Raw genomic sequence first — 13,019 nt, forward strand, 5'->3', positions numbered from 1 at the left:
TGGTGTTTGGAGTTCTCTGGGATCGGTCTCTTGAGAGAGAAGGTGATGACTGTTCTCCATGGGGTGTCACCTCAGAAGCCTCTGCACCCTTTGTTCTGGGCAGTGCCGGGGCTGGCCTCAGCCTCTCTAGCAGTGTCCCCTGCCTTGGCTTCTGGTTGGGGTCAGCCAAAGGAGTGCTATCGATGAAGGTGGAAGGGCCCCAGGGACTGTTGTGACTCCCCTGTCCCTTCCTCTGACCCTCCAGGCCCCTTTTCACACAGCACGTGACCGGGTTCCTGTGCTCAGCTATTCACCTCAGGAGTTCTGAGGTGAACAGCTGAGCACAGTCTCTGGTGCAGGCAACCTCCCTGCAGCAGGAGCAGCGGGCAAAGCTGCAGGAGGGGAGCCCTGGCTGCTCTCTGGCCAGAGGTCACCTACCCACCAGCTGTGAGCACCCTGGGCACCCAGGAGCTGGGGGAGCCTGCGGTGCTGTGTGTGGGGGGTCTGCTTCCCTGGACCCACCGGGCAGCTTTAAGTGCAAACTCAGTCCGAAGCAGGGGTCTCTGGTCTGTCTGGCTGTCTCTGGAGGCCTTGGGGGTCCTGGCCCTGGCTGTCCCGTTGGTGCTTCTCTGTCCATTCCCACCCAGGTTCCCCTCTTCCCAAGTCCTCCAGGACTCCTAAGCCCCGGCTCCTGCGAGGCAGCGGGGCTGGGCTGGCACCGAGTCCTGGCCCGCGATGCCCAGCACCGAGGGAGGCTCCGGCGGCACCCAGGAAGCCGCGGGGAGAAGCAGACAGCGCAGGGTGCTGCACCTCGGTCACAAGCTTTATTGTCCCGAGCACAGAGGCGCCACACTTCCACAATTCCACTGGGGGGGGGGGCGGGGAGGCTGGGGGCATGGCCGGGCCACACGGGGCCACCAGGGGAGGCCTCGGCTCTGGGGTCGCTTCTCGCACACCTGCTATCTGCAGCCCCTGGCCCTGGTCCCTCGGGTCCCTGCTGTGGCCGAGCTGCCTGGTTTCACAGGATGGGTGCGTTGGCCCGGATCAGCCGGAAGCATCGCATGGAGGCGGCTGTCGCTGCTATGCACGAGAAGCTGCGGGGCATCAGGAGGGGACACCGGGAGGGGACACCGGGCCGTTGCCCTGCGGGCTGGGCTGCATTGGGGCAAGAACGGGGGTGGCCTTGCCGGGACCTGTGTGCTCGCAGGGGCGCCGGAGCTGTCCCTGGACCTCGCACGCCAGGCCTGCACATCGTCCTCTGCGTGGGCTGGGCACAGGGCAGCAGCCACCGGGGCTGTCGCCAGGACGGGCGGGCACGGCCGGGCATCAGGCAACTTGGGAGGCTGAAGGGGCAGCCGTCGCACTCTGAGGCGCCTGAGAGGGACACACGCCCCTGACCGCGGATGCGAGTGCCCTCAGGTGCGGCCCTGCCATCCTGGAGCCCGGGCATGTGCCTCTGCTGGCACAGTGTGGCCGGCTGACAACGCCCGGCCACATGGCAGACTGTGGTGCGCTCCAGGGCGCAGAAGGTGCACCCAGGAGGCCCAGTCCAAACAGCCGGGCGCCAGGGACGTGTGTTTCCCACCCTGTCAGGGTAGGCCCGGCTTACAGGAGGTCCCCGTGGGTGCGGAGGGGCCCCAAGCATTCCTAATACTGCAGCTGGTGGTCTTGCTGAGCATCTGTGGGCAGCAGCTGGGGGCACATGTTGGTGAGGTTCTCGGGGAGGAAGGACCCTGCCCCAACACCTTGAACCTGGACCCTGCTGGGCAGAGGCGGGGAACCGGTACCACTGTGAGAAGGCGGCGCTGCGCGTAGGGACAAGAAGCCCCAGGTCCAGCCTTGGCCTAGAAGGGGGCAGAAAAGGGTCCTGCACCGGCTCCTGGAGACCAGGTGTCCCTCTTCGGGGCCCTCAAGGGGAAGCTGGGACCTGCTCTGGCCTCAGGAAAAGGGCAGGAAGCACCCAGGGCACCCAGAGGGGCCTTAGGCAAGCTCGCCCTGCGGGGAGCAGCCTGGCCCAGTCACCGGGCCTCCTAAACAAACTCCAGACGCCGCCGGGCGGTGCCACTCCACAGAAGGCCAGCCAGAGGAGCCTCCGGGCCCGGCGGGGTTCGGGCGGGGGATTGTCCACGGCGGTGAGTCTGGCATTGGTACAAACACTGTCTTGTCTCCAAGATGACAGTCCTGACCCTTCCGGGAGGGGATGCCACCCTGCAGCCTGGCAGGGCTCTGGTGTACACTGGGCTGTTCCACCGTGTCCCTCAGTGTCAGTGCTTATCCTAGAGGAAGCAAAGGTTTGATCAGTGAATCTTGAAGACCTTTGAGGGATACGCAGGTAGCAAGAGGGTCAGAAAGAAAAGGGGGCAGGGCAGGAGAGTGTGCTGGGTAGGGAACTGCATGTGCCAAGGCCCTGAGGTAGAAGAAGCCTGGGTTTTATAAGGAGCCCTAAGGCCTATGTGGAGCTGGACTGCAAGAAATGTAAGCCAGAGACTCCAAGCCTGAGTTTCTTTTTTTGGGTCCTTTTTTTGAACCCACGATGCTTAGTCACCAAGCCATATCCCAATTCTTCTAATTTTGCAACAGGGTCTCACTAAGTTGTGCAGGCAGGCCTCGGCCTTGCAATCTTCCTGCCTCAGCCTCCTGAGACACTGGGATTACAGGCGTGTGCCACTGAACCTGGCTCAGTTTCTTAATCTGATCCCTGGGCCTTACAGGGGCCCTGGTTGCCAAGGAAACAAGCTGACCCAGCCCTGCCTCTGCGCTGGCCTCAGCACCTGACCAGGGCACCGACTCCTGTCCCTCCCACAGGCCAGGACCCCGTAGTCTGCTCCAAAGCTTCTCCTGTGCCTAGTGACCAGCTGTGTCTGGGGACTCCAGTGTTGGAATTGGAAGGACAAAGAGCAAGCCCGCTCCCTGCCCTGCTTCAGCTGCCCAGGTGACACAGTGGCCAGGGACAGAGCTACTCCCAGATAGGTTCTTGTGACACTGTGGGCGAACACTGCACTAACCGTGGGGGCATGGAGCTGGTGGTCACGCAGCACCTCTTAGAAACAACTCTGCCCAGGGTGGAGTGCAGTGGCGCCCACCTGTGATCCTAGCTGCTCAGGAGACTGAGGCAGGAGGATTGAGAGTTTAAGACCAGCCTCAGCAAATCAGCAAGGCCCTTAGCAAGTCGGGGAGGCCCTGTCTCAAAATAAAAAATGAAAAGGGCCGGGGTGTGACTCAATGGCACAGTGCCCTGGCTTCAATCCCCGCACCAAACCCAAGACCAAGCAAAATAAAAAACAGAAAAGGGCAGAGGGTGTTCTGTAAGACATCAATGACCTAAAGATCAAAGAGAAATGGAGGAAGTCTCCAGACCGAGGAGGCCCAGGAGACAGGACACCGAGGGCAGGAAGCCGGCTTCCGGCTCGGCGGGACCCTGCGCTGGAAGGAAAGGGCACAGCCAACCCCTGCTCCTGGGGACACCAACATGGGAGCGCAGAGCCCCAGGAAGACTGGGTGTAGACAGTGGTGGCGACCGGGCCTGGGGCTACTGTGCTTTACAAAACCTGGCCCTTTCCTCAGGACTTGTGCGGCAAGTGTTCGGCCAAAGTCCCATTGTCTGACGTCACCCAGGCGGAGAGAGGGGGGAAGGGGCAGCAGGCGGTTCCCAAGCCGTGTCCTTGGGGGCCCCTGCTCTGTCAGGTTTCGAATTCTTTCAAAATAAGTGAGCACACGCTGGCCCGGCCCTGCCTCTGTGCCCAGCACACCAGCGATCCCGTGGCGGAGGGAGGTTGGGCTCAGGCAGGTCCCCAGGAGGAGGGACAGGTGAGCGGGACCACAGGCTCCTGGTGCCTCTGAGGACACCGCCACTGAGCCACTGACCGCCCGCCAGTAGCTCAGGACACGAGCCCAGCTGTCAGCACGAGCTGCATGAAGCCCACCGACCCACATGGGGTCTGGTCACGGTCCTCTTGGGCTTGGAACACCACCCAGCCCTTCGGCACTCCTCCAGGGGGCCGTTTTGAACAGCAAAACCACCAACAAAAAGCTCAAAATATGGAAATGTGGCACTAAACAGAGCCATGGAAAGGACAAGGTGACCACAAGATGATCGTGCCTTGGCAACCGCAGGTGGGAGGGTGCACACCGAGTGTTTTATCTTTTAAAAAATTTTTTTGGTACCATGGATTGAACCCAAGGGCACTCAACCACTGAGCCCATCCCCAGCCCTTTAAAAAAATCTTGTTTAGAGACAGGGTCTCGCTGAGTTGCTTAGCAACTCGTTAAGTTGCTGAGGCTGGCTTTGAACTTGCCATCCTCCTGCCTCAGCCTCCCGAGTCACTGGGATTACAGGTGTGCACCACAGTCCTGGCCTCTATTATCTTTATTTTTTGCGGCACTGGGATGGACCTGGGGCCTGGCGCACCCTAGGCAAACACGCTGCCACGGAGCCATACCCCTCGCCCAGGTCAGTTTGTCTGTCCTCTCTGCACATGACTGGGAGGGACCCCATGTGCCAAGAGCACTGACTGTGGGATCACAAACACACCTTAGCAAACAGGCGCATCTGCAAACAGGGAATCTTCAATAAGAAGGTGGACTGTGTAAGCACACACATGTCCGTGCACACACACTTGGGAAAGTTCAGGAGGAACATACTTTAAATGTTGAGGTTGGGCCGGGCGCGGTGGGGCACCCCTGTAATCCCAGCAGCTCAGGAGGCTGAGGCAGGAGGACCGTGGGTTCAAGGCCAGCCTCAGCAATTTAGCTAGGCCCTAAGCAACTCAGTGAGACCCAGTCTCTAAATATAAAAAAAGACTGTGGATGTGGCTCAGTGGTTAAGTCCTCTGGGTTCAATCCCCAGTAAAAAAAAAAAAAAAATCTTGGTCCCCTTGGTCCCCGCCCCCAGAAGGCCTACTGGTCGTATTTTATTATTTATACACTTGTTGGTTTCTTTCACAAAGTCCCCCAGAGGCGTGTATCACTTTGCAATAAGCACGTTTTTGTAAAAAGGAAAGAATAAGCCTCCCAAAACAGGGGGACCCAGTTAGCAGCAGGGAGACCCAGTTAGCAACAGGGGCCTGTGCCCTCCCTGAATGCCCGCTCCCCCACAAAGCATGCTTGTTCTGTGTGTTCTGGTGGCTTCCAGGGATTCTGCCCCAGGCCTGAGTGCGCAGAGGCGCAGGCGCCCTTACCTCTGGTTTCTGGCCTTTGTCCTGCTGGTGGAGGCCGTTGGCAGAACCGGAATTGCTGAGGGTCTGCAAGAGGCGCGGGGCTGAGCAGGGGCGCCCGGCCGCAGTCCCAGGCGCACCCACCAGGTGGCGCGCTGTCGCCGGCCTAGAACCCGGCGGGACCCCGAGGAGACCCCGGGCCCGGGCTCCCGCCCGGCCACCCCCAACCCTCCCCGGGGCCGCCGCGCCCCGCACCCCACACCTGCGCCTTCTCGGGGCAGCTCCTCATGGCCTCCATCAGCTTCTCCACCTGCTGGGCCTGGTCCAGCGCGTCCCGCAGCGCGTCCTCCGTGCTCACCAGCTGGTGCTGCAGCCGCAGCAGCTCGGGCGCCGAGGCGGGGTCGATGAGTGAGTAGCGCCTCTGCTCCGACAGCGCCTTGTCCTTGTCCTGCAGTGGGAGGGCATGAGTGGGCGCAGCAGGGGACTCTCCCCCTCACCCCTGGGTGCAGGCCTGGGCGGTGCCCATGTACCTCAGGTGGCCTTCCTTCCTCTGGTCGCTGGCCCTAGTTCCCAGTTCCCAGCTCTGACGCACGCTCCACCTTCTCCGGGGCCCCAACTCCAGCGCACCCCGTCCTTCCCTTCCACCTGACCCCCGGCACGGACCACGGGACCCTGGCCTCCTCTCACCGGCCCATGTGACCCATGCCTCCCCACTGTGACCTCCATCACTCTCAGCTTCCACCACCAAGGTCTGCCCAGATGCACCGACAGGAGGCCAGGGTGCTCTCACCCTCTGGCCATGCCCGCTCTGTTCGGAGGCTTCTAGCCACCCATCAGGTCCTTCCCTGCCGGGCACAGTGCAGGGTGATGACAGGAGGCTGCCCTGGAGTGGGGGCGCCAGTGTGCCTGGGCCCCGGGAGGCGAGTCTGTGCTCAGCACGGCCACCTGCCACATGGCCGTGTGTGTGTGTGTGTGTGTGTGTGTGTGTGTGTGTGAGTGAGAGAGAGAGAGAGAGACAGAGAGAGGGAATTCCCCAGGCCACATCTACCCAAGGTGGTGGGCCCGAGGGTGAGGGGGTGGGCTGGTCTCCTATAACGTTCGGGGACTCAGAACCAGGAGGAACACTGAAGGCTGCTGGTCAGACATGGCAGGACTTGAAGATGGGCAGGGTGGCTGAGCCCAGGGCTGCCCATGCTGACGCCATCAGGTGGCGCCAGAGGGCTGTGGCCGGCTCCCAGCTGTGGGTGGCTATGCCTGACCCTCCCTCCTTCAAGCCTGAGAAGCCCCAGGGCTGGGTCCCCTTTCCTTCCATCTCCCCCACAGTGTGGCAGAGTCCCGGTGGCTGGAGGGCATGAGGGGCTTCAGATCAGCTGCCCTGTCAGAAGCTTGTCCTCCAGACCCCACCAGGGGACTGACCACAGGCTTGTCAGGTGTTGACCACGGGGGTGGGCATGGTTCTACCCTGGGCTGTCCCACCCCCCACATGGGGACTCGGTTGAGGCCAGGTTCCCCTTGGTGCACATGGATGTGACAGTTTGGATGTGAGCATGCAGTTTGGCTAAAGCGTCTGTGTTAACATAGCCGTGTTGTGACAGCTGGGACCTAGCCAGTCCCTCCAGGTTTTCAGTGACTTGCTGGGTGGGGACTGTGGCTGGAGGAGGTGGGTCACTGGGGGCTGCCCTGGAGGGGTCTCTTCCCCACTCTGCTCCCTGGCTGCTGGGAGCGGGGCAGCGCTGCCCCTCCGTGCCCTCCCGCCGTGATGCTCTGCCTCCCTGGGCCCACAGCCCTGGAGCAGGCCAGCGGTAGACCAAGACCTCCGAAACCAGGAGCCCCAGGTCAACTCTTCCTTCTCGAGGCTGACCCTGTCGGGTGTTCTGGTCACAGAGATGAAAAGCTGACCAGACAACGAGAAGGAATCTCAGGGCCCCGGAAGCCCACAGCTAAAGGAGACTGAGAACACCTCTCCTTCTGAGATGGGCGTGTGTGCATGGATCCTCAGGGCAGGACCCTCAGCTAGGAGCCCTGGTTCCAGGCTGATTACCTACCTGCACGGGGACCTCACCACCTCTGCCAGCCCTGGCCTCTTCACAGGTCAGACTGCACCCAGCCAGGTGCAAGGCCTGGGCGGTGCCCATGTACCTCAGGTGGCCTTCCTGAGGGGCTGCCCAGTCCCTCCACGGGCCCTGCTGCTAACCCTGCCTGTGACCCTAGGGGCTTTCCAAACCTCACTGTGACTTTTTCAAACCTCACCGGAGGTCACCAGTCTCCACAGCCTGGCAGCAGGGCAGCCCTACCTCACCCTGCTGCCCGCTGTGCCACGTACCAGCCCGGTCAGCTTCTCACGAAGGCCCCGAATGTCCTCCTTGAGTTTCTGCTCCTTGATCCGCCACTCAGCCTTGTGCACTTCGCGGCTCAGGTCCCTCTCAGGCCCCGGGGAGTGGCGGCTGGCCTCCAGCAGCAGCACCCGCAGCTCGTTCAGGCTCCTGGGCGGGGTGAGAGCACAGAGCAGTGGTCAGCTCCCCTCTGCCATGTGCTGAGCGCTGGAGACCCACCACCCTCGGGGGCACCAGCTGCATGGGGGTCAGGACCTGGGCATGGCAAGGTCAAGAGGACTTGGCCATTCCTGCAATGTTTTCAAAGTACTTTTGAAATTGTTTTGTGGTGGATGGACACATAACCTGTATTTCACTTATTTATGTGGTGCTGAGGATGGAACCCAGTGCCCCACGCAGGTGAGGCAAGGGCTTTGCCACTGAGCCCCAGCCCCCACCCTAAGTTAGTTTGAAAAAGCAAGTGAGAGAGAGAGAGAGAGAGAGAGAGAGAGAGAGAGAGAGAGAGAGAGAGAGAAAGGACTGGGGTGTGGCTCAGGGGTGGGCAGCTTGTCCAGTATGCATGAGGCTCTAGGCTCCAACCCAGCACAGGGGAGGGGGAGAGGGAGGGGGGAGGGGAGAGGGAGAGGGAGAGGGAGAAGGAGGGGGAGAGGGAGGGAGAGGGGGAGAAAGGGAACATATTTAAGTTTGAAAAAAAACCAGAAAGTTAAACATTCATTTCTGAGAAGATCCCAGGTGGCAAGGTGTTTTAAATGCCTGATGTCAAATAAGCTTAATACTCCATGTCAATGCTTCGTCAACTAGCAAGAGCTGCTTGGCATACTTGGGGGGAGGGGTTCCCAGGCCACACAGGGGTTCTGCAGACGAGTGCAGTGATGGATCAGCAATGCCTGCCACAGGCAGTGCCAACTCCCCAGCCCTTTCCCTTGCAGCCATGGATGAGCAGTGCCCACCATAGGTCAGGATGCCCTCCTGAGCCTTCTCCCTTGCCTGCATATACCAGGGAGGGGGGAACTCCATTACTGGTTAGCCACGTGTAGTTAAGAACAAAGCATAAGCAGCAGGCACTGCCCCTTTCCCTTCCCTCCTCCTTTCCCCTGAATGTGATGGCTGGTGCTTCAGATGCCACACTGCACTCTGAGAGGTAGATGAGGTGAACTATAAATGTGTTGGCACTGAGATCTCTTTTGGGTAGGGACTGAACCCAGGGGTGCTCTACCATTGAGCTGCATCCTCAGCCCCCCCTTTTTTTGGGTGCCAGGAATTAAACTCAGGGGCATTCAACCACAGAGCGACATCCTCTCAGCCCTATTTTGTATTTTATTTAGAGACAGTGTCTTACTGAGTTGCCTCATCATTGCTGAGGCTGGCTTTGAACTCATGATCCTCTGGTCTCAGCATGTGCCACTGTACCCAGTCATCCTCAGTCCCCCCCATTTTTTTTTTTTTTGAGACAGGGTCTCCCTAAATTGCTGAAGCTGGCCTTAAACTTGGACCCTCCTGCTTCAGTCTCCTGAGTTGCTGGATTACAGGCATGGGCAGCACTGACATCTTGAGCTCCTAAACCAATTGCCAGTCACAGCCACCTCCAGATTTCTTGTTATATGAGGAAGGAAAAACTCTCCCAGTCCAATCTGCTGCTTGCTGGATGGTGCGTCACAGTGACCAAAGCAGCCTGATCTCTGCCACATCTGAAGCACCACAGGGATGTGGAGGAGCCTTCTGTGGCCTCTAGCGATCCAGAAAGGCTTGGCTGGGCACATACCTGTGATTCGAGCAGCTCAGGAGGCTGAGGCAGGAGGATCGCAAGTTCAAAGCCAGCCCTAGCAACCTAGTGAGGCCCTGAGCAACTCAGTGAGACCCTGCCTCAAAATAAAATTAAAAGGGCTGGGGTGTGGCTCCGTGGTTAAGCACCCTTGGGTTCAATCTCTGGTACCGAAAGAAAAAGGGGCTTCAGAAAAGCGTTGGAGTCTGACTGGAGCCTCGGGGACTGCCTGGCCTTCATGAAATGACCCAAAGGAAGGAGGCTTTCCAGAAGGCTGTACTCGGTGCGCGGTGAGGCCTGACTGAGCTGAGGCCGGTCAGCTTTTGCGAGTCCCTGGGCTCCATCCCTGGCATTATAAAAACATCCCCCAAACAAAACCCCCCAACGGAGCAATGATACAACGGGTTAAAAACTCCAGGGAGCTCTACTGGGACTCAGGGGCAGGGAGCGTCCCCGTGGCCAGGGCAGTCCAGGAAGACTCCTCGGAGAGGTGCCAGGGCTGGGCACCCGGCCTGACATCTCCAGGAGGACAGAGGGGAGGGGAGCGGCGCACCGCGGCCCCGAGAGGGCTGCCGCCTGCAGGGGGCGCTGTCGCACCGCGCGTTTCTGTGCTCAGGCGCCGCCCGTCCGCGCAGCAGCCCCGTGGGAGGAGTCAGCATCCTACAGAGGATGCTGGTGGCTGGAGAAAGCAGACGCTGACAGTTGCAGAATCCTATCCGTGAAAGTAACAAAGGCGGTGGGGTGGGAACAGAGCTGTCAGCCGAGTGTCCGCAGGCCTCCCAATTTCAAAGGGAATCTGGGGCAATCGGATTTTATAGGACATCTTCTGGTTTCTTAGGTGCTAATCTAGTTATTCATTAAAAAAAAATCAAGCCCAGTGATTTTCAAAGTATAGTCTGGGGAACCCCAAGGGGATCTCCAAGGCCAAAACTATTTTCATAATAAAAACAGAACTATTTTCATTGTCACTGAGCATATCATGGGTTTTCCCAGAGCTACAGGGCAAGCTGGTGATCGTCTGGAAAAAATATTATTAATACTCCAACTACATATGTCAGGGCAGATTTTCATTAATCTACTTTAGCAGAAACGACCAACTGCAAAGAACAAATGTAGAAGATATTAGAATCTGGCTGTCTTCCTCCAAGACACTTGCAAAATCATGAGAAGACCCCAACCTGCTCAGTGAACATTTTGTGTTTGTGTGTGTGTGTGTGTTTTGGAAATATTTATTTTTTTACCAGAAGCATTTTCATATTACATGCCATTGGTTTATCATGCAATGGATTAAGAAATATCTTTAGCCTGAGAGATGGCACATGCCTCTAACCCTAGTGGCTTGGAAGGCTGAGGAGGATCCTGAGTTCAAAGCCAGCCTCAGCAAAAGGGAGGCATTAAGCAACTCAGTGAGACCCTGTCTCTAAATCGAATACCAAATAGGGCTGGGGATGTGGCTCCATGGTTGAGTGTCCCTGAGCTCAATCCCTGGTACCAATAATAATAATAATAATAATAACCATTAGCCTGTGTGGTGGTACACATCCCAGTGGCTCAGGAGGGAGGCTGAAGTAGGAGGATTGCAAGTTCAAGGCCAGCCTCAGCAGCTTAACAAGACCCTGCCTCAAAATAAGAACTAAAAAGGGCTGGGGCTCAGTGGTTAAGTGCCACTTGGTTCAATCCCTGGTTCAAACAAAATAAAACAAAAAAAAAAAGAAAAGAAAAAAAATTGAATTTCTCAGTTTTAGTTTCTAATATGGTAAATAGGTAAATAAACAAAAGCTTCTTGGGGCTGGGGTTGTGGCTCAGTGGTAGAGTGCTCGCCTAGCATGCACGAGGCACTGGGTTTGATCCTCAGCACCACATAAATGTAAAATAAAGATACTGTGTCCGCCTAAAAGTTAAGAATAAATATTAAAAAAAAAAAAAAAAAGCTTCTTGGGGGAAACTTGATTTTTTTTTTTTTTTTGTACTAAGGATTCAACCCAGGGGCTGAACCACATCTCCAGCCCTTTTTATAGTTTATTGAGAGACCGGGTCTTGCTAAGTTGCTGAGGCTGGCTTTGAACTTGAGATCCTCCTGCCTCAGCTTCCTGAGCTGCTGGGAACACAGGCATGCCCCACGCCTGGTGCCAAATTGGTGATTTTTAAGAGTTTAAAAGGGTCCCTGAGAACAAAAAGTGGGGGAGCTCATCATTCCTGAGCTAAGCGTGGAGATCTGCGTTGAGAAGGGTTCTGAGGCTTCGTGGGTGCCGGCAGCTCTGGTGACCAGCCTCCCGCCCGGGGCCATCCCTCCTTGCCTCCAGAGAAGACTGGTGAACGCAGGGTGGAGCGAGGGACAGGCCAGAGGACGGTCACCAGCAGGAAGGCGGCAGACTCACCGCTCCTTGCGCAGCAGCTCCTGGCTGATGAGGACCAGCTGGCCTGAGGCGTCATGGGTCTTCCGGGACAGGGCCTCCAGCTCGGCCTCCAGACGCCGCTTCTCCTTCAGGACGGCATCCATCTTCTTCTCCCCCGACTTACACTTGCTCTCCAGCGCTGGGGGCGGCCGGCAGGGAAAGGAGGCAGAGGGTTGGGATGGCCTGGGAATGCCCCCAGGGCCCCGGCTGGGCATGGAGCTGGCCTTCCCAGGGACACGCTCCACCAAGGAGATTCAAAAGCTCAGGGGTCTCTGTGGCCCTAGAGAAGCAGGTGGCAAGGGGCCCAGGAGGAGCGACACCAAGCAGACCGAACCCCAAAGCACAGCAGCCCGGGCCTGGGGCAGCGGGCCACCCTCCCAAGAGGACGTGGCTATGGCCACTGCTGGGACAAGGAAAGGCTGCCTTGGCCCTGGCCTGCAGGAGTCTGAGGTCCACTGACCTTTGCCGGGACCCATTAGGCCACGTGAGCGTGACGGGGACTGGAGAGAAGAGGGGGTGGGAACCATTTCCCAGGAGGGGCACCGTCTCAGGGCCACCACCACCACTGGCGTTCTGGTGGACGAGAAGCAGGGCCAGCTTGTCACGCAAATCACCCATCCAGACCCCCGCCTCTCCCCAGGTGCCCCGTGCGCCTGGCTCTTGGCCACAGCCTACGTCCTTTCCCCCAACTGGGACTACTCCTGAAATTTCTAGCGAGGGTGACACTGAATCCAGATGACTGTGAGAAGCCAGAGGCCTCAAGACCAGAGAGAACTCGGGCAGGACTCGGGACAGAGGGCTGGCTCTGGGGACAGAAGCCATCTGTGGGTCCCGGATTCCACTTCTTGCCCACTCTCTGTTGCCCAGGGGCCTGTCCAGGGAGGGGGAATTGGCCCCACTGCTACCTTCTCAGCCCAGAGTGTGGGGACACCAGCCAGCCACCACCCACGGCATGCTCCAGAGCCTACAGCCCACACAGCCCCAGGGAGGCCCGCGTCTGCCCTGCGGGGGGTGGGGGGGTGGAGACTTACCACTTACTTGGGCCCTGAGCACCTCGGTCTGGGACGTCAAGGCTGCCACTTCTTTGTCCCTCTTGTTCAGCTTGTCCTGCAGGCCTAGGGAGAGACAAGACGCCATCAAAGCTCCAGGGCCAACAGTGTGGGCCAGTGGGCAGTCCTCCCACAGGGATTCAAAAGCAAGGGTCCAAATCCTCCCTGAGAGCGGCCCTTTCTCTAAGAAGCCCACCCCGAGGAAGAGGGTCCCACACTGTGGTCCTGGGCAACTGGACTCTCCTCAGGAAACCCAAAACAGCGGCCGGTCAGCGGTCATGAGGATGCCACACTGGCCAGCTTGGAAGCCACCAGGAAGGTACTCGGAAATAGTGTGACTCTTCCCG

The 13,019-nt window shown here is 58.6% G+C and overlaps 1 protein-coding gene across 3 annotated transcripts in view; it reads right to left on the reverse strand.

The window, feature by feature from the left end:
- Nucleotides 1-817: 817 nt before the first annotated feature.
- Clip2 (CAP-Gly domain containing linker protein 2) overlaps nt 818-13,019 on the reverse strand; it is a 56,919-nt gene continuing 44,717 nt past the window's right edge. For 2 of the 3 annotated variants that reach the window (XM_077105935.1, XM_077105937.1), the window contains 6 exons: nt 12,655-12,738; nt 11,606-11,762; nt 7,456-7,615; nt 5,395-5,580; nt 5,157-5,219; nt 818-2,255 (listed from right to left, as the gene is read on the reverse strand). In XM_077105935.1, coding sequence (XP_076962050.1) covers nt 2,244-2,255; nt 5,157-5,219; nt 5,395-5,580; nt 7,456-7,615; nt 11,606-11,762; nt 12,655-12,738 — 662 coding nt within the window. In that variant the 3' untranslated portion in view covers nt 818-2,243. The remainder of the gene's footprint in view (nt 2,256-5,156; nt 5,220-5,394; nt 5,581-7,455; nt 7,616-11,605; nt 11,763-12,654; nt 12,739-13,019) is intronic. The other variant, XM_077105936.1, reaches the window with a different exon arrangement.

Source organism: Callospermophilus lateralis, chromosome 19, assembly GCF_048772815.1.
Source record: "Callospermophilus lateralis isolate mCalLat2 chromosome 19, mCalLat2.hap1, whole genome shotgun sequence".
Classification (NCBI taxonomy): domain Eukaryota; kingdom Metazoa; phylum Chordata; class Mammalia; order Rodentia; family Sciuridae; genus Callospermophilus; species Callospermophilus lateralis.